Source organism: Carassius gibelio, chromosome A24 (genome assembly GCF_023724105.1).
Source record: "Carassius gibelio isolate Cgi1373 ecotype wild population from Czech Republic chromosome A24, carGib1.2-hapl.c, whole genome shotgun sequence".
NCBI classification, from domain to species: domain Eukaryota; kingdom Metazoa; phylum Chordata; class Actinopteri; order Cypriniformes; family Cyprinidae; genus Carassius; species Carassius gibelio.
The window spans coordinates 22,232,881-22,252,565 of NC_068394.1; the positions used below are offsets into that span (position 1 = coordinate 22,232,881).

The 19,685-nt window shown below is 36.1% G+C and overlaps 2 protein-coding genes and 1 long non-coding RNA gene across 6 annotated transcripts in view; 1 reads left to right on the forward strand and 2 right to left on the reverse strand.

The window, feature by feature from the left end:
- Positions 1 to 6,951, reverse strand: part of LOC127946058 (arf-GAP with SH3 domain, ANK repeat and PH domain-containing protein 1) — an 87,729-nt gene extending 80,778 nt beyond the window's left edge. The window contains exon 1 of one of the 2 annotated variants that reach the window (XM_052542348.1): positions 6,169 to 6,951. In XM_052542348.1, the coding sequence (XP_052398308.1) occupies positions 6,169 to 6,294 (126 nt within the window). In that variant the 5' untranslated portion in view covers positions 6,295 to 6,951. The remainder of the gene's footprint in view (positions 1 to 6,168) is intronic. The other variant, XM_052542346.1, reaches the window with a different exon arrangement.
- Positions 6,952 to 11,822: 4,871 nt separating this feature from the next.
- Positions 11,823 to 15,687, reverse strand: LOC127946059 (GTPase IMAP family member 4). Of its 3 annotated transcripts, XM_052542351.1 has the most exons (4): positions 15,567 to 15,687; positions 13,223 to 13,960; positions 13,094 to 13,130; positions 11,823 to 12,793 (listed from the first exon to the last, which is right to left on the reverse strand). In XM_052542351.1, exons 1-3 carry the CDS (start codon positions 15,595 to 15,597, stop codon positions 13,111 to 13,113), a joined length of 789 nt encoding a protein of 262 aa, XP_052398311.1. In that variant the 5' UTR covers positions 15,598 to 15,687; the 3' UTR covers positions 11,823 to 12,793; positions 13,094 to 13,110. The 3 variants fall into 3 exon arrangements, with proteins under 3 accessions (XP_052398311.1, XP_052398310.1, XP_052398309.1); XM_052542350.1 differs by lacking the exon at positions 13,094 to 13,130; XM_052542349.1 differs by having other exon boundaries at positions 11,823 to 13,960.
- A 34-nt stretch (positions 15,688 to 15,721) lies between these two features.
- On the forward strand, positions 15,722 to 17,686 carry LOC127946066 (uncharacterized). Its single transcript, XR_008151010.1, has 4 exons — positions 15,722 to 16,256; positions 16,345 to 16,407; positions 17,075 to 17,211; positions 17,368 to 17,686. It is a non-coding gene; the product is annotated as an uncharacterized LOC127946066 (long non-coding RNA).
- Positions 17,687 to 19,685: the final 1,999 nt, after the last annotated feature.

Genomic DNA, 19,685 nt, shown 5'->3' on the forward strand with positions numbered 1-19,685 from the left:
GTTTTTTCGGTTCTAGCATAAGTTTTGGTACAGAAATTGAATAAAAGTAATCAAATGTAAAACAGCATTGCATATTTGACTGTATAAATTAAAGATGGTTCTTTATTAAAGTTACAAAACCGTTTTAATCAAGAGCAGTGAGTGATTTCTTTGTTTTTGCTGTTTGATTAATATAAAGACTCTCACTTTAAGAGAATGCACCGATACAGCAGGCCTACGTTCATCCGGCTATGTCTGCTGTAGGATACTTACCAAAAATCTTTGCGTGAATTTGTCATTTTAAACACTACTTCAGAGAGAGCTTAATATTCGTGCGCGTTATGAGGCGCGGGTTTGCGCGCCACAGATGAGCGCATGAACAATTCTTCTCACTACGCGCGTGAGCTCGTCTCCTTTGGCTCTTAAATGTTTAAACTGACCAAGCTTTAATGAGTTTAGTTTAAATACATTTTAACGTGTGCTGTTCAGGTCTCAACTGTGCGTGCGCCATCAGCACCCGGATGATCACAGAATAAATGACTACTCATATTCCAGAATAAGTCATATTCACATATTGATCAAGAGTGAATGGTTTGTCCAGTTTTTTTTTTTCCTTTTCATTTCTTTTTTTTTTTTTCTGTCATCGCTATTGTTGTAATGTCTGGGAATCCAGAATGCGCACCCATCAACAGAAACATATATTAGTTGAACCCAGTTTGTTTTACATGTTATTTATAGCAAACCAAATTACAGATGCTTTGTCAGATTTAAGATGAACCCCGGTCCCAGCGCGTGCCGAACCGTGTGTGGAGAACCGAAGGAAGGAAGGACAAGGAGGTCAGCAGACCATGCTGCCTGTAGACAAAGACAGCATAAACCAGAGGAGCCTGCATTTACTCCTATTTGGAAGCTGATGAATACATGAATTGTAGTATGTGAATAAGTAAATACGATGTATTTAAAGTGTAACACTTCCTAACAAACTGAGTTGGGTTACACATCTGTAAGAGTGGTGGACCCACTAACTTTACGAACATCAAAGAGGACACATTGACAATCTTCAGCTGATTTCTCAGTGGTGAAACAATAATATTCATCGCTGAAAATCCCCTTTCACATTCAGCTGTGCTCACAGCCAATGTATCTACTCTGTGTTTTAATTTCAGAAATCCCTCTTTAATTGCCATGTTTGGGTTTTCCTTGTAGTCCCTGAAACCTTGTTTGACAATACAGTAGGTTATTTGCCAGACTATCACACAGCTGCCTCAATTCTTGTTCTCCATACAGCAGTGGCACTGGAGAGGGCCAGGTGTCAGGTGACAACACATTTATTTGATCAAAAAGCTCCACCTCATGCTCTGGGACCATCCTGGACTGCATGCTACAACTGAGTGTGTGAAAAAACTTTTTCTGATTGAAAACTGGTGGGAGACTAATAAAAATCAATGGAATCCCCTTAAAAACATCATCTTGAACAGCCTGACTGACTGGCAATCTGGTAATGAGGGCCTGGTGTCTCCATCATAGCTAAGAAAGCATCAGCCTGCCGTTTAACTTTTTTTAAACCTTCTGAGAGACGAATTTCTCTGTTTTGTAATGCTTCATACAAGTCTTTAAGCTCTTCTAGAGCATCCAACATTAGTCCCAAATTGACAACAAGACCCTCTGAGGATAATTTAGCTGCAAGCCCGTCATACATGCACCTTCCAGTAACTTAGAGACGACCTTCGACCTTTTTTTTGTAATGCTAGATAGGCCTATATATAACCACTATTTAGCATTTCATGTTTTGAGGTTAATTTTGAATTAGTCAGAGGTTAGATAATTATATACATTTTAAATATTTTATTTTAAAATATCCAATGTGTGTATAAAAAAAAAAAAAAAAAAAAAAAATCTGAACATTTTAGTAACCAAGCAGAATTGTATTAGGTTTAGTAACAATTTATATTGTTTACATGGTACAATTTCTGATAAGATACTTTTTTATTGCTTTACACAAATTTTATGATTCCAATTCAGTTCAGTGCTTGTGATTTGTTTCAATATTGACTCATTTGAATAAATATTAGGTAGGCTACATTTTTCTGTACAGTATTCATTTTTCTCAAGACAAAAAAAAAAAAAAAATTAACTCAAAATTAACCTAATCAGCCCAGACATATAGTGTGTTTTATTTATTTATTTATTATTATTATATCAACAACTGAAAATAGTCCCCAGCTAGTTTGTGTAGTTGCTTAGCTCTAGGGGAGTTGGAAAATTGGAGTTGGAGTCTTTTTTCAAAAATAGTGGAGTATCCCTTTAAAGTTTTCTTTTTTTTGTTTTTGCAAGTCTCAAGCAGTTTACAGCCTCCTACAGAAATGAATAATCAAATGTAAAATAAAACAGCATAGTCTTCACTGAAAATAAAACCTTTTTTTTTCTTAAAGCAACAAAAATACTTTACTCAAGAGCAGTGTGTGATTTTGAATTTGTCTTTTGTTGCTTGATTAATAAGCACACAGTCGCAAAAGTAAAATAGCACGCTGTTCCTTTAAGACCTGCACAGATCCAAATTGCAAATTTTCATTCTCAACTATTTAAGTTCATTTATTACATGACCAACAAGGGTATACATAAATAACCACTAAGTGCAGCATTTTGACATTTTTGTGTGCATTTGACCATTTAGGCATGCACTTTGAGCTAAAAGATGACTTTACATGTCTGTGTTCTGTTACGTTGTTCTGTCGATTTGTGCTACCCTGTCAGATTTTGCTACCTCCCATTAAAACATTGGGTAATACAATTTGATAATGAAAAAATGCTACAGATAAAATTATGGTTTATTAATATCTACACCTACCACAACCTTAAACCTACCCTTACAGTAATCCAAATACAGTAATTATATATTATATTTGTGGTTAAAGCTATAGGGATACACAGCTTCAGGAAACTAGGGCTGGTCTGAATACCATTTTCTGAGCTTGGATCAAATCTTAAAATTGAAAATCTAATGCCAACCCACCCAACAAATATTTGAATAATCGAATATTCTGGTACAGTCCTACAGGAAACCAACTATATTTTTTTCTACCTATTGGATTGTGTTTTATTAAAGTCCACACCTATCCTAAGCCTAAACCTACCATTACAGTAATGCAGATACATGTACATTAAATGTTGCTTTGCATGAGAAAAAGGATGCAATATTAATGGGCACATGGTAGGAAAATCTGACTATCTCGGAGCGCATATCTCTTCCTGAGGAGCAGTGCAAGTCCTCTTTTAAAAACAATTAATACAAATACTTTGATAAATCAAGCATGTCTTATTTTGCCAATGTCATGACATGATTTTACCGATTTGCATGGAAATTGGGCTTTTATGGAGGAACGGAAGTGCAACATTGCAACAGGGGGCGGAATGGGGCGCAAAATAGATTTATCTCAATATTGTATTTCCTAGAGATGTAACTACCGATCGATAGGCCAGTGATCAGAATCCGCTGATTTTCCTCATGATTGGCTCAGATCAGTGACCGGTCGATCAGTCTTACTTCTTTGCGATTTCGAGCCGATCCATTTTATTACCACCAGCACAGGCAATAACATCACATCAGCCGGACATTCTCACTTTCTTCTCTCCAATGACCCCTTCTCTCTCACACATGTCTCATTCGCTCCGGTTAAATAGTGCTTGCATTGCGCATTATATTAGTCATTCCCGCAGGTTTTACGCATAGACAGTAAAAGAAATGGACACAGCGACCCCATTGGAACTCAACTGAGACAATTGAAGCCCATTTTTAGCGTTTTTTTAGCACTTCCGTTTCTGACGCGCAGACTCAAACGAAGCTCAGCAACCTGTCTGACAGATGTAAATCTTCTAGTAGCTGTGCGTGCAAACTGCCATCGTTAATCTTGCAAAGACGGCGAGCTTGAGCGGGGAGTTCTTTGGCGTGAGTGAGCAGGAGTAAGTATTCTGATTCATTATTTTGTATAGTATTTTAAAATGTAACGCCAGTATGCCATATTAAGTTAATTGCCTGTGAGCTTCTCCTCCTGTCTGTACGGTAATGCGACAGAGAGTCAAGTGGTTATGACGCAATTGTTAGCCTATTTTTTACAAAAACTGTTTCTACGGGGCCATAATGTAACATAAAAGGTAATGGAGCCCTTTATACATTGTTGTGTATCTTTAGAAATAAATAATGTACAAACAGAGTCTTTAAACGCCTCAGATGTAAAGTTATTCGCTGTCAAAGTGATGCCAAAATGAATGGGAGTCAATGGGAATGCTAACGCAAGTGAAGATCTGCTACAAGATGGCAGCACACAGCCGACTTCAACTTCCGGTCGACTTCCTTGCCGCCTGGTTTTACGCTTACACCAAAGGCATGCGCACCACCACTGATCTATATTAGTGGAGCACACAAGCCGGCCTGCTGTCTGTCATGTTAAAGAAACACTTTCTGCTCTTGACTGAAAACATTTTATAACTTTAAGGGTAAGCATTCATTTGTATTAAATTTTTACAATGAAAAATTAAATTTAATTAATTTACTACATAAATTAAATTTGATAAAAAAAATTACATTTGATTAGTTTAATTTCTGTAGTATTTCTTACCTGAATAAAAACTTACTTAACATGAAAACAGTTTCATAGCTCTCTTTTTTTTTCTATTGCATTTATTTGTGTTATTGTTTGAAATTTTTTGTTTTTATTTTTTATTTTTATTTTTTTTGTTACTGACTTTGTGTTCTTTTATGAAAATAAAGCTTTGTGTAGAAAGAAAGTAGAAAGTAGATTTTGTTTGTATATATTGGCAATTGTAGCTCTTAGAACTTAGAGCAGAGCAGATCAGAGTAACAAAAAAAAAAAAAAAAAAAAATTAGAATCAGCCAAGAAAACTGCAATCGGTGCAACGCTAGTATTTTCATAAAATTGTTTGATGCCAAAATCGCAATCTTTTATTTATATTAATTGCACAGCCCTATCTCTTTGGATTTTGAGACTTTATTCTTTGCAGCTTTACAGATCTGCTGAATGCACCAAGAGCTTTTTTTAAAAATTGAAATCGCATCATATGACCCCTTTAATAGTGATGCATGCACAAATGCATGCTCTCAGGGGTATTTTACCATGAATTCAAGTCAACCATTTCCATATCCATCCAAATTATGACTCTTAAAGTCTTTCAACGGTTGTACACCCAATGAATCATCAGTGCAATCAGAAGCCAGACCAACTGCCTGAACAGAAATGCAGCCCACACTGCAGACTGTTGCTCACAACATGAAGAGATGCAACATACTAATAAACCATGTGTAAAAAAAATAAAAAATAAATAAAAAATACATAAAATAAATACGGGGAAGGAGAGAGATTTATTGTACTTATTCAGAATAGCCATGTAAACAAACACCAGTGCAAACAGATTAAAAAATGTTAACTGACATACTGTAATGCTCTAATATAAACAGATGCAATAAGTATCAAAGTAAAATGATGCAATTTGTTAATGCAATGCAATAATATACAAAAATGCACTAATATAAACAAATTTTAAGTACCACCAAAATGCAATGCATTAAACTAAACAGACTCAATGTAGTGATACAAAGTATCAATGTAAAAATATGCAATTTACTAGTATAAGATGCATTGTAAACAGGTGCAATGCATTGATGCAAAGCAACACTTTAAAGAGATAATATGCACAAATATAAAATACCAAAGATATTAAATCCAATGCACAGATGTAATCAGATGCTAATATAGATTCAATATACTAATGTGATGTGCCACAGTAAAAAGATGATGCAATTGAAAAATCCAAAAAGATGCAATGAACAGATGCAATGAACAAAATGTAAACAGCTGCAAAATATGTAAAATGTAAACATGCAATGGGTAACTGTAAACATATAATAAACTAATGCAATGCACTAATAGCAGTAGATGTTATGTACTGTTCTCGTGCGAGATGCAATGTACCGATGCAAAGAGACACTTTAAACATGTATTAGCGAAATACTTTAAGTACCAAAATAAACAAACATTCAACATGGTAATACAAGGTTTCAATGAAGGCAAAGAGGGAGTAATATATACAGATGCAATGTACTAGTGAAAAGTATCAGTGTAAAACAGATGCAATACACTAATGCAGTGCTGCATGAGAAAAGCATGCACCTACCTCCTCTAACACACTGACTGTATTCCTGCAGCTCTGCAGACGGGTGGTGAAGCTGGATGTAGTGGGAGAGTTGTAATCCTCTGTTGTTTCCGACAGAAACTCCGACACGGATATTTGATCTGGCATCCTAAGGCGTGGATTCGTCCAGTGAATAGATAGAATTGTGTGTCAGGCGATCAAATTAACATCCGAGCCCGTAGAGATGTTGGGCTAACTGTGCGCGAGATGCCAAAACAAACTACTAGCACGAGCTATGCGATTCTGCCTCTAGAAAACTAAACGACCTGTATTTTTTTTTTTTTTTTTTTTTTTTGGTTCAGTCGCTCTATCAGGGATTGGGATAGCAAGCTGTTTCACCCCTCGCCATTCGAACGTGAAGCTCAGAGTTTACCAGAGTTGTTCAGTTGCTATTCCAGCAGCACCCGCCGTGAAATAATGTCCACATACTGTTCCCCCCGCGTGATGATTACGTAATTTACGAATAACACTCTGCTAGCTTCTTAGCGAATTTTATTCCAATGCATTTATGTCTGTGCATGCGTTCATTCTCTGATGTTTGTCAAGCACCCGTTCTCAGCCTGCACTCAGTGTGAAGTGCGCAACACGGAGTGTGACATCCGCGTGCACACTCACTCGCACGCTCTGCTCTACATTCACCCATCTACCCCTGTGCGCATGCCTCTACTCTCACTAAACCCACTCACACTGGCTCCGGTCGCCGTGATTTTGCCAAGTAAGACATGCTCCTGGATCAACATTATTGTCCAAAAATATAGACTTAAGCCAAACCCTACCGCTGAACCTAACCCTACAAATAATTTATTCTTAAAATCAATGGGAAATTATAGCTGATTAACAAGGGTGTACTGTAGAAGCACCTGACCCTGATTGTAAGCCTAAAACATTTATTTCCTGAAAAGTTATATCTCAATTCTGATTGGTTGATTGTAATGTTGTTCCAGGATCAACAAGGATGTTGATCAAGGAACATGTTGTACTTGGTGAAATGAAATCACGCTCGCCCATTGGCTCTGTGAGCAGCAGTCCAGTGTTTGGTATTATGTATCTGTGAAATATTTTAAAATATAGGCCTGTGTATCGGGCCAAGCTGGACTTTTGTGAAAAAAAAAAAAAACAATATGTCCAGAGAAAAAAATAAAAATAAAAAAAAAAGAATTCCCCTTATATTGTCAAAATTAATAGTCATAAAGAGGCCTAATAAAGCATTTATTCGCTTCTTAAAATTTGTTAATCTAGTATGTCTAGAAAATACCTAATACTGAAATCTACACTTTCAAAAAAAAAAAAACATAGGCAAGGGTGACTTCAAACAAATTCTTTTTTTATTTTTAGGCAATACGTCAATGCTTTATAAAATGGATGTCCATTGTAAAGACACAACATTGTCTGTAGTACTGATTTCACTATAAACCTCTTTATTGTTAGTAACGACTGGTAAGTTACTGTATAGTTCATACAATTTCTACAGTTTTGGAGGGTGTGTATTATCAATGTGAGTTTGAGTTTGTGTGGACTATATGTTTACGTGTGTTAAAGGGAAAATCAAAAATCTAAATTATGTCATTAATAACTAACCCTTATGTCGTTCTAAACCCGTGAGACCTCTGTTTATGTTCGGAACACAGTTTAAGATATTTTAAATTTAGGCCCAATCCCAATTCTATTTTATACCCCTTCCACCTCCACTTCCCCTTCCCCTACCCCTCCGCCAACCCCTTCCCCTTGTCCCTTGAAACAGAGTGTCAAGTGGTAGGGGAGAAAATATTCCCCTAAGGATTGGGACACCACTACCAGGACGTCACACATCATCATTCGTCGTCTAGCTCTTACAATACACACATATACTGGTGTGCTGGTGTGCATTAGAGCCTTTAATTATCGTTCTGTATTAATGCGCTGACACACACACATATCGGAAATCATGCAGCTCACACATCCAGGAGAGAATAAACTTGTCAACACTGCCCCACGACTTTTATTAAATACAGTTTAAATACTGAATCGCAACATTATATTTTCCAGCGACGAAAGGATACAATCGCTGTGTTTAAGTAAACTCATTCTAAAAAGATAAACGCACAGATGCCAATACATGCAACTTCCATTTATTTCTCTCTCTCTCAATATTTGAGAAAATGGTTTAGCGATTTCTAATTATTGGGGGGATTAGTCTACGGCAGTTATCGCCCTGATCAGACATATGCTGTGGCACTATCATGTAGTCTATAATGATATGACTTTAGAAAATATTAGTGATTTTTTTGCAAACATTTCTTTGAGTAACATGACCCAATCCCAATTCTACCCCTTAGCCCTTCCCCTTTCCCCTACCCCTCCGTTTTGCGTGTTCACGTGAAGGGGTAGGGGTGTCTCGATTCTCTCTTGGTTGGAGGGGAAGGGGTAAGGGGAAGGGATTTTTTGGGCCCACACTTCAAACGAAGGGATATGAATTATCTAGGCAACATGTCTGCTACAGCGAACAAAAAGACAAATAAATGTAAGCTTTTTTGGCATAGATAAAGATTTTCATGAAAAGTAATCATTTGTTTTATTTTACATTCAATTGTGAGTTCATATTAATGGTCATGTTACTCGAAGAAATGTTTGCAAAAAATCGCTAATATTTGCTAATGTCATATCATTACAGACTGCATGATAGTGCCACACCATATGTCTGATCAGGGCGATAACTGCTGTAGAATAATCCCCCCAGTAATTAGAAATCGCAAAACTATTTTCTCAAATATTGACTAATCGAGAGAGAGAGAGAGAGAGAGAGAGAGAGATGGAAGTTGTGTATTCGCGCCTGTGCGTTTATCTTTTTAGAGTGAGTTTACTTAAAAACATTGATTGTATCCTCTCGTCGCTGGAAAATATAATGTAGCGATTCAGTATTTAAACTGTATTTAATAAAAGTCGTGGGGCAGCGTTGACAAGTATATTTTCTCCTGGATGTGTGAGCTGCACGATTTCCGATATGTGTGTGTGTCAGTTAGCAGCTCATTAATCCAGAACGATAATTAAAGGTTCTAATGCACACCAGTATATGTGTGTATTGTAAGAGCTAGACGAAGAATGATGGCGTGTGACGTCATGGTAGTGGTGTCCCAATCCTTAGGGGAATATTTTCTCCCCTACCCCTTGACACTCTGTTTCAAGGGACAAGGGGAAGGGGTAGGTGGAGGGGTAGGGGAAGGGGTATAAAATATAATTACTGAATTAGAAGGTCAGAATTAGAATAACTGACCCTCTGATGTCAAATGGACTACTTTGATGATGTTTTTCTTACCTTTCTGGACATGGACAGTATACCATACACACAGTTTCAATGGAGGGACTTTGAGCTCTCGGACTAAATCTAAAATAACTTAAACTGTGTTCAGAAGATAAACTGAGGTCTCACGGGTTTGGAACGACATGAGGGTGAATTATTAATGACATAATTTAGATTTTTGGGTGAACTATCCATTTAAGTGTCCAGTATTGTTAATATAACAAGTGTGACATCTGCAGGTTTAATGGTGAAATGCATGTAAAATTGACTCGATGCATTGCATTTTTGACACAATAATGTGGAAATTTCCTGATATCACAGTTACAGTTACCAATTTATTAATATATTTAGTTTTCAGTCATTTTAACGCTAATAAATAATAAGAATAAAAAAACACTGAGGCGAGATGATGATGATCTCATGACTTCAGCTTGTAGCTTTAATGGGGAAAAGAACATATGGAATGAGTCCTTTCTTTTCAGATCTATCTTTACTGACATTTAGCAGGAAATTTGTTATCAAACGCAACACATCACATTTTCTTGGCGTTTATACACTGAAAAGCTCATATCTATATTATTTTTATTCTAATAAACTGCGAATTAAACTTAGACAAGTTCTATAGTCAAAATGAATAATGGAGGAAAAGCATTTATATTTTTCATTATTTACTTTATGCCTTTCTTACATTTCTGTACATTAATGAGGCACTGTTTTAATATAATAATGGTAAACCTAATTTATAAAGCACTTTCATAAAAGCAATGGCTCAATACAAAAACATGAAAAGTAAAATAAATATATGTAACCACAGCAGAAAATATTGCCATATTACTCACCAAGATACAACACACACTTGTAGAACAAAATACGTAAAACCATATTTTGCTTTTCATATTTTTCTTGCTTCCATTCTCTCTTTAGTTTGGATATCTGACTGTAGGACCCTTCCCTGCTCGGAGAGGGAGGGAGAAATGACCGTGTGCTGAAAAATAGCCTGTTACAATGGCTATAGGATCCAGAAACTATTGGCTCAGGAACTAAGGAAATCCAGGAGACCTGGGACAAGAAATGTGAGATCTGTATAAATATGTTCTTGCTGAAGTGAAATACCCTGAAACATACATTCTACCAATCAAAGTGATATACCATACACAACCCTATGTTAAGGATGGAGAAAATGGGGACATGCTTGACTAATTTGACTAAAATCCAACTGCATAATAAATGAAAAGAAAATAGAATACAAAAAGATTAGAAAGGTAGTTAGATTTTTTTTAAGAATATAATTAGAATAGTGAATGTTAAAGTTATAGAGGGTCAAATAAAAGGAAAGAGATGGGTTTTAAGTCAATTCTTGAAGATGGCTAAGGACTTGAAGTAGCTTGGATTGAGTTGGGTAGGTCATTCCACCAGGAGGGAACATTTAATTTAAAGCCCGTAAAAGTGACTTTGTGCTTCTTTGGGATGGCACAATCAAGCAATGTTCACTTGCAGAATGCAAGCTTCTAGAGGGCACATAAGTCTGAGGTAACAAATTTAGGTAAATGGGTACAGTGAGCCAGTGGTGTGACGTATTCTTTTTGGCTCATAAAAAATGTATCTTGCTGCTGCGTTCTGGATTAATTGTAAAGGTTTGATAGAACTGGCTGGAAGACCTGCCTAGAGGGCATTGCAATAGTCCAGCATGGACAGAACAAGAGCTTGAACAAGGAGTTGTGCAGCATGTTCTGAAAGAAAGGGCTTGATCTTCTTAATGTTGAATAAAACAAATCTGCAGGAGTCCACGACAGTAATAAGTAAAGATAAATTACGGCGCCACCTTGTGGTTAAAAGCAGTAACAAATATGTAACAACACGTAAAGGGCAATATTATTTTAACAAGACACTACGTTCTTTGTGATTTTGTCATATAAGATGTAAACACTATTTAAGACATTTTGAAAATAATAACCCAGTTCAACCTGTATTTACAGTAATTTATTTCCATGACAGCGAAAATTGATATACTAAAAAATACATAGCAAAGACTTAAGCTTTATAATTATATATAGACTTTTGTTATAGATCACAAAATACAGCAGAGTAAAAGTGTTTTAACTACAATAATAATCATAATAGAAATAAATAATGCTAAATATATATATATTATGCAAATTTAAGGAAATCATTTGGAAAAACATACCCTTACTGCATCCTATCTTTTGAGGTAAAGAAAAACAACATTAAAATATGACTGCAGCACAGCTTTATATTATTGTTATGCCAGCTGGAAGACTTGATGGTAAACAGCTCATATGATGGTCACAAAGTCATCTGGGAAGGAAATTTTATGGCTTTCACAAATAATCAACAGATCTAGAAAGGAATGCTTTTATGTAAATCAATTAATAATAACAGACACTCATGTTCCATAAGAATTAGACAGTGCCAGAACTTTAACAGTGTTGATATTAAGAGCGCTTATAACAAGACCGTTAACCAGCCTCAGTTTCATGGAGGATACTATTTACAATGTGTACTTAATTAAATTAAAACATTTAGAAAGAAACAAATAAAGAAAAGAAAACTTATCACAGCAATCCTAAAACATCAGTAACTAAAAAATATTACTCAAGGTGAAAATACCTAATTCACTCAAACAATAAAATAGCAATAATGACATTACTAGAAAATATAATTTGAAAACATTCAAATATAATGTATCTGCAATACCTGAAACAGCACCTAAATATGATGTAAAATAACCGGAAAATGTAATATGATTTTGGACAATTTGTAATTCCATAGCAACTGTCACCAATATAACTAACCAATACAACAATAATATAAATCGTGTCAGACAGTCATCTCTGCTAACTCTATTAGTGCATTAGTTGAAGCATTTTACAAGCTATTGGGTCGTGTTAAACTCAATAGTGCAAATTATTCATGAATGTGGAGTGTTTCTGTTTAACTAATGACTCCATTACCTCAATATTCTCTGTGCCAATGTGTCCTTCATATATAATACACTGTAAAGTAAGACATGACTGTTTGGGTAAGTGTGTATAGTACTGTAGTGATATCTGCATGATATGCCATGCCAGGTGATGTACAACTGATTTACTAACACCAATTCAAACCTTTGATGATAATAATTTTTACTGTTATCATCTTATATTTTGTGGGGTAAGAAGTATATTGTACAGGGACATTTGACTGCAAACTGTTGGACTGATATGGTAGTAATGGGTATTTCATAATTTAAGTTCAGTGGAATTGAGGTAATGAATACAGTAGCACTGGAACTGTAATCACAGCCTTAGTCACTCACTCCTTCAACCAAACCTGCAGAGATAACAAAAATAAATAACATCATAAAAAATGCAATGCTATATCTTGCAAAAAAGTTTGATTATGACATTGTTACAATACTAGATAAATAATACGTCTGGTGAGTGCAAATATAGAGTTACATACAGTGGTGAATTTTAAAAATAAATAATTTGCAATTTAAAATACATTCATTAGTGCAGGGGTCTGAGTAATAATAATAAACAAAAAACTATTATAATATTGAAGATGTTAGCATACAGTCCCAGAATAAACAACCAAGAGACATTATGATGTAAGATGAAATTAATTTACTTGATCAGAACAACAGTTTAGAGTAAACACTGATGACCTGGATGCAAAAAGAAAAAAATTATCCATCAAAGACATGCTAATAACCAGATCAGCACTTGTTGTACATTGTATGCTGTGACATGAACTCACTCTGTGGAGGGTTCAGGTCCGTGCCCCGCAGTGAGTTGCAGGAGCCATTTTGTTTGGGTCTAGCTCCAAGCTCCCTGTTCTCTTTCAATGAATTGGTGTTTAGATTCAGACTCTGAGTTTCACTTGGTGTTTTTGGTTCATCTGTCTTAAGGGTGAAGTAACCACCTTCTTCAGATACAATCTTCTCGACCTTCTCCATCAGCTGGAGCAGTTGTGGGTGTTCACCAAAAATATAGTTATTGATGACGTGGTACCTCTTCTTACACTTGTCCACCACCCACTGAAGCTCACGACCTTCTTTTCGTATATGTCTTTCTATGGACCTGTCCTTTAAAACCTCTGCCCAGGTGAACACCACAATGGTGTGCTTCCACACATTCTCCCCAAAAAGTGCTATGTTCTCCTCTATATGAGCCCGGTCTGTTTCAGTGAACATGCCAACAGGTATGACCAGCAGGAATGCATGGGGTCCAGGTGGGCACAAAGTTACGCTTCGGACCATTTCCTGCTGGTAGTCAGCCGGTGTGGTCTGAGCTGAGAACCAGCCAGGAGTGTCTACTACTGTTACTTTGCGCTGATCCACCTCAGTCTCACGCTTCACGCAGAATTCGGCAGCACGTTCCAGATGAAATTCTTCACGGCCCAAAATGGTGTTGCCGGTCAGGCTTTTACCTGGCCATCGCCAACCCAGCAAGATCAGCCGGAGTTCTGGGAGACAGTTAGCTTCTTGGGCAGCAGCTGCCAAATACATAAATTGTGAACTGACAGTTGGGCAAATTATAATACATATATACACATATATACACACACACACACACAAACACACACACACACACACACACACATATACATATATATATATATATATATATGGCGAACTTCGGTCCTGGAGAGACCTGCAAAATTTTGCTTCAACCTTAATCAAACACACAGACACGAATAAGATAATCAAGGTCTGATGGGTTACTAGGAAGCTACAGGCAGGAGAGTTTTAATTAGGGTTGGAGATGTCCTATAGGACACACACACACACACACACATACACATATATATATATATATATATGTGTGTGTGTGTGTGTGTGTGTGTGTGTGTGTGTGTGTGTGTGTGTGTGTGTGTGTGTGTGTGTGTGTAATGTGGCCCACACTATCTGAAAATGTGAGTTGCTACTTCTATATTGTGCGCTTCATCATGGAACTGACCAATCAGCATCCAAGAATGTATTTTATAAGCTGAATTATTATTATTTGTGGATCATGAATGAGGAAAATACCAGTAAAACAATAATATTGTGAAATATTATTCATTTAAAACAAATAATTTGTTATTTTCAAACGTAATTTATTCATTTGATAGCAAGGCTATTTTTTTGCAGCCATTACTTCAGTCTCCAGTGTCACATGATCCTTTAGAAACCATTCTAGTTCGAGTTCTAGTTCTCAAGAATCAATTATTATACATAAAAAAAATGTCCTAACCATGGTAATTTTTCATTTCATTTATAGAAAGTTCGTAAGAACAGTACTTACTGAAAATAGGAATCTTGTTTACCTTTATAAACGTATTTACTCTAATTTTGATCAATTTAATGCCGAGTAAAATTTTTTAACAACAAAAAAACCTTACTGACACCAAACTTTTGAACAATAGCGATTGTTTACATTGTATTATACTTAACATTTGTATCATTGTAAAAATATATATATAAAAAAACAACAACTTTTGAATACATTAATAACTGACCCAAAACAATAAGCCGTGATTCCTGTATTGAGAGACATGTCATGCAAGCTTTAGCCTACTCAGAAATAATTTTCTCAATGATTTAAACTCCGAAAGCACATAAGTGCATAAATCTGAAATGTGACCTATGACATGTATGGTTTCTTTTAAGGCTTAAGCAACGAGGAAATAGGTTTTAAAAAATAATAATAATTTAACTAATCTGCCAAGCAACCCTAATACTATAGCACACCTTTCCCTATACAAACTCCTCAGAGCCTTAAAATAGACTTTCACCCTAAAGCACATTAGAAGAAACGACGATGGAATAAAAAGTGTTCATTTGAAAATGAGTCACTGTAAACGACTCTTTAATATATTGACTAATAGAATAACGAATACCTTATGGTCGGATGTGTGTTTTATCATTTGAGAGTGTTTTTGTGTCATAAGTCTACATGTGAACGTCATACCTGAGAGCAGAGGAAAACAGTGAAACGTGTCACATTAACCCGAAACATAAGTTACACGCACCGTCAACAGAAGTGCGCACGATGCAGAGTTTAAGTACAACTGCCGCGTTATAAAGCATTGTTGAACAGTATATTTGAAAACAACTTACCGGTTGAATATGATGGTCTGTTTGAGCTCATGACGATGCCTTTTTGTAACTTAAGACGTGTCAGTAATCCGTGAGAAAAGACTGACTTCCTGTTTGCTTCTTGAAGGGCGGGGGCGGGAGAGGGGGGGGGGGGCGGGAGAGGGGGGGGGGGGGGAGTAACCCCAGAGTGCAGTCTGGACGATGGGGCGGGGCGACACTTCGAGGCGGAGCGACACGTGTCGCCCCGCCCATATTTGTTTTCCCCGCCTTTGACATGTTCCTCCGAGCCAGCAGGGGGCAGTTTGCGTTGAAACAAACAGAACGGTGGCAACTACAGCAGCAGAGTAATAACGCTATTCCGTTGATTGCTTGAGGTGAGTAAAAGTGGTTGTGTAAATATTTTATAATATGAAATGCGATGTTCGATCATTTATTTATCCATGGTACGTTCAATTTGAATAATTATTGTTAATAATTGTTATAAATTGCAAATTTTATTTTTCTTTGTGTATTGTAACAGTACACTCTGTACATGGCTTTAGTTCATAGGTTCGATTTTACAGAGGTATGGCATCACATTTGTCAAGTTATTTGAACAGACATGCATGATTTTTGTGTGTATATTATTATTATTATTATTATTATTATTCAGGATGACATGATCAGGAGGTGGTGGTGTTCTGTTCTCCTGTACAGTTTCACTCCGCAAATGTATGTAGGTGTTTGAATGTTGCTACATGAAACATTACTCTGTACTATCTCTAGCAATATACCTACCTCTTGACATTTGTTCTTTTAGAGCTCAACCACTGAGGAGAACTTCACCATTCACCATGTCTTCAGGCAGAGTCCAGCAAAGCAGGTTATTTGTGCACATACATTCATTAAGAACTAATAATTACATGTGTGTACATGCAGAGGTATTTTAGTTTTTACAGCTACATAGTTGTTCAGATGTGAAATTGGTATTATGTATAAGTACTATATTGGTCAGCACTGTGGATTATTTAATATATAGCTATCAGTTAACATCAGCATCAAAGACATTTAAAAACATTTCAGCTTAATTCATTTTCAGACAGCAGCGAGTGTTTTAAATAACTTCTGTTTGCGATCTAATGTGGATTTTGTTCACCATATAAGACAGAAATATTCATATTCAATGTAAAAGATCTTCATGTGGTTCTCGCATACAAATATATACAAATATATCACTGGATTATTACAATTAATGGCAAAATGAATGTGTGGAAATGTAAACCAATATATCCTACTGACACACAACAGCAAAAGATATAATTTTTTTTTCAATGTGAAAATACTAACATGCCTAATACTTCTGCACAGTACTGTATATATTAACATTTTATTAGTGTTATTATAAAAGAATGAGTATGCAGTTGTGACAACAATCTATAGTTTTTAATGAGAGTTTTAAAGCACGGTTGTCTGTAGTCAGTGTTTATATAATGTTTAATAACTTTTATATACATGTATAAATAAACCTATGTATGTTTTTGATTCAACAGCTTCCCCTGGAAATCCTCAGGGAAGTTATTTTGTCGGCGAGTGACTCTGCATATTTGACACTTTCTCTGGTTTGCAGATGGTTTAGGGATGTGCGCCGAAGTTTTTCGGAAAGTGGCACAGTTTGCCTGGCTAGACAGTAAGATTTCCCCGTTTAATGCTCATTCTCCAATTGAATTTTGTAGTAGAAGGCTGTTAAACTTTTTTTGTATTATTATTATTATCTTTCATGTATTTTGTCTTAACACTATAAGTTGTGGCCAACTGGAAGAATTGTCCTCCTGTCTCCTGACAGGAACGAGTTCAGACGGATGTACAGCATCAGGGAACGCTTGCAGTGCAGAGCCCTTTTCAAGTTTAACCCCCCAGGGTACAGGGAAGAGACCGGCGTGGTGAACTTCTGGGCTTTTGTTTACACAGGATTTTGTTCCAAGGACTGTTTTTTTTTTTTTTTTTTTTTTTTTTTTTGCGGCATGAAACACATTTGTGTGTTAAGTTCATTGAAGGGAAATAGAGAATGGACTGAGATCAACTGGTTTTGATGTATTAATTGATTTCATTTAAAGTTAAACTTTGCAGTGTATAATGTTTTAATAAAAAAGCTATGGAAAACACGTGCATGACAACAGGTTTCAGTCATTTACATCAGTCTATCATTCTTTAAGGTTTCTCATATTTGATGATAACATCATTTGCTATGCATTGCTCATAATGGATTCTTAATTTAGTTGTGACAGGATTGTGAGGATTAATGAGGTTTTCAGTAGTGCAGTTCAGAAAACAAATAACAGAAAGTAACAAGTGTTTTCTTTAGAACCTGTATAGTTCCTTCCTTGCAAAAAGTAACCATGGATATATTGTAGTAAAAATATTTTTTGGCATATTAATTACTGTGAGCTGTAATTATAAAAACACCATAGTTTAACTATAGTTTTTGTAGCAGAACCATGGTAAATTTTCGTAGGGGCCAAGGGAATGTTCAGAATATTATTGGTGACGTTCAGAGACTGGTGACAATTTGTTACACACACACACACACACACATACATACATACATATACATATATATATATATATATATATACATATATATATATATATATATATGTATATATGTATATATGTATATATAATTTGAATATATAAATCAAGGTACTCCATGACTATCTACGTAACCATACTTCGCATAATATTGCCGTGTCATTTTCAAACCAGCGAGTAATGCCGAGGTAGCGTCTACAGCCGTTGAGGGAGTAGACCATTTATTTCTATTCTGTTCGTCGTAATCCAAAACTCTTTGTATTTATACGGGATGTTGTGGAAATGCAACAATAAATGCAAAAACACAACATTTATATTCACTTTTTAATTTATATTAAAAGTTAATTCATCTGAGTGTCTACTTCCGCATTCCAATCCTGCTAATAGCATCATAATTCTCTATACCAATAAACTGTAAAATCGTCACTCATCTGTACACCAATAAACTCATCTTAATCATAAACCAATAACCGCTGAGGTGGGCGGGGCGACACGTGTCGCTCCGCCCCAACGTGTCGCCCCGCCCCATCGTCCAGACTGCACTCTGGGATACTTGGGGGGGGGCGGGAGAGAGAGAGAGAGAGATATGTCCGAATCGGATTCGTTTTTGGCATTGGAATTTTCAATGAATCACTTGAATTAATCTGAGGTGCGTTCCCCAAAAGCACCATAATACGCTTAATAGAATTGAGAACAACTGTTGCAAACAAAATACGGAAATATGTTTATGCCCATGTTGAGAAATATGACAAACATTTTAATCGAGAAATTTTAAAATAACTTTAGTGTTTAAACACGCATCGTTTTATTAGCTGAAAATGGCTGAACTGAAATGAATACTTCACTTAACATTTAATAATAATAATAATAATAATAATAATAATATATTTATATTATCGGTATTAAACATAGACAGTAAAAGAAATGGACACAGCGACCCCATTGGAACTCAATTGAGACAAGTGAAGCCCATTTTTAGCGTTTTTTAGCACTTCCGTTTCTGACGCGCAGACTCGAACTAAGCTTGACGACGTCAGCAACCTGTCTGACAGATGTAAATCTTCTAGTAGCTGTGCGTGCAAACTGCCATCGTTAATCTTGCAGAGACGATGAGCTTGAGCAGGGAGTTATTTGGCGTGAGTGAGCAGGAGTAAGTATTCTGATTCATTATTTTGTATAGTATTTTAAAATTTAACGCCAGTACGCCATATTAAGTTAATTGCCTGCGAGCTTCTCCTCCTGTCTGCACGGTAATGCGACAGAGAGACAAGTGGTTATGACGCAATCGTTAGCCTATTTTTTACAAAAACTGTTTATACGGGGCCATAATGTAACATAGAAGGTAATGGAGCCCTTTATACATTGTCGTGTATCTTTAGAAATAAATAATGGACAAACGGAGTCTTTAAACGCCTCAGATGTAAAGTTATTCGCTGTCAAAGTGACGCCAAAATGAATGGGAGTCAATGGGAATGCTAACGCAAGTGAAGTTCTGCTAAAAGATGGCAGCCCCCACCCGACTTCAACTTCCGGTCGAGTTCCTTGCCCCCTGGTATTAAACAAGTTCTCTAA

Coding starts and splice junctions, on each gene's coding strand:
- LOC127946059 (XM_052542349.1), bottom strand. CDS start 15,597: ATGAGCTCAAACAGACCATCATATTCAACCG. Junction 13,961..15,566: donor CAGACCATCATATTCAACCG/GTAAGTTGTTTT, acceptor TGTATTTGGCAG/CTGCTGCCCAAGAAGCTAAC.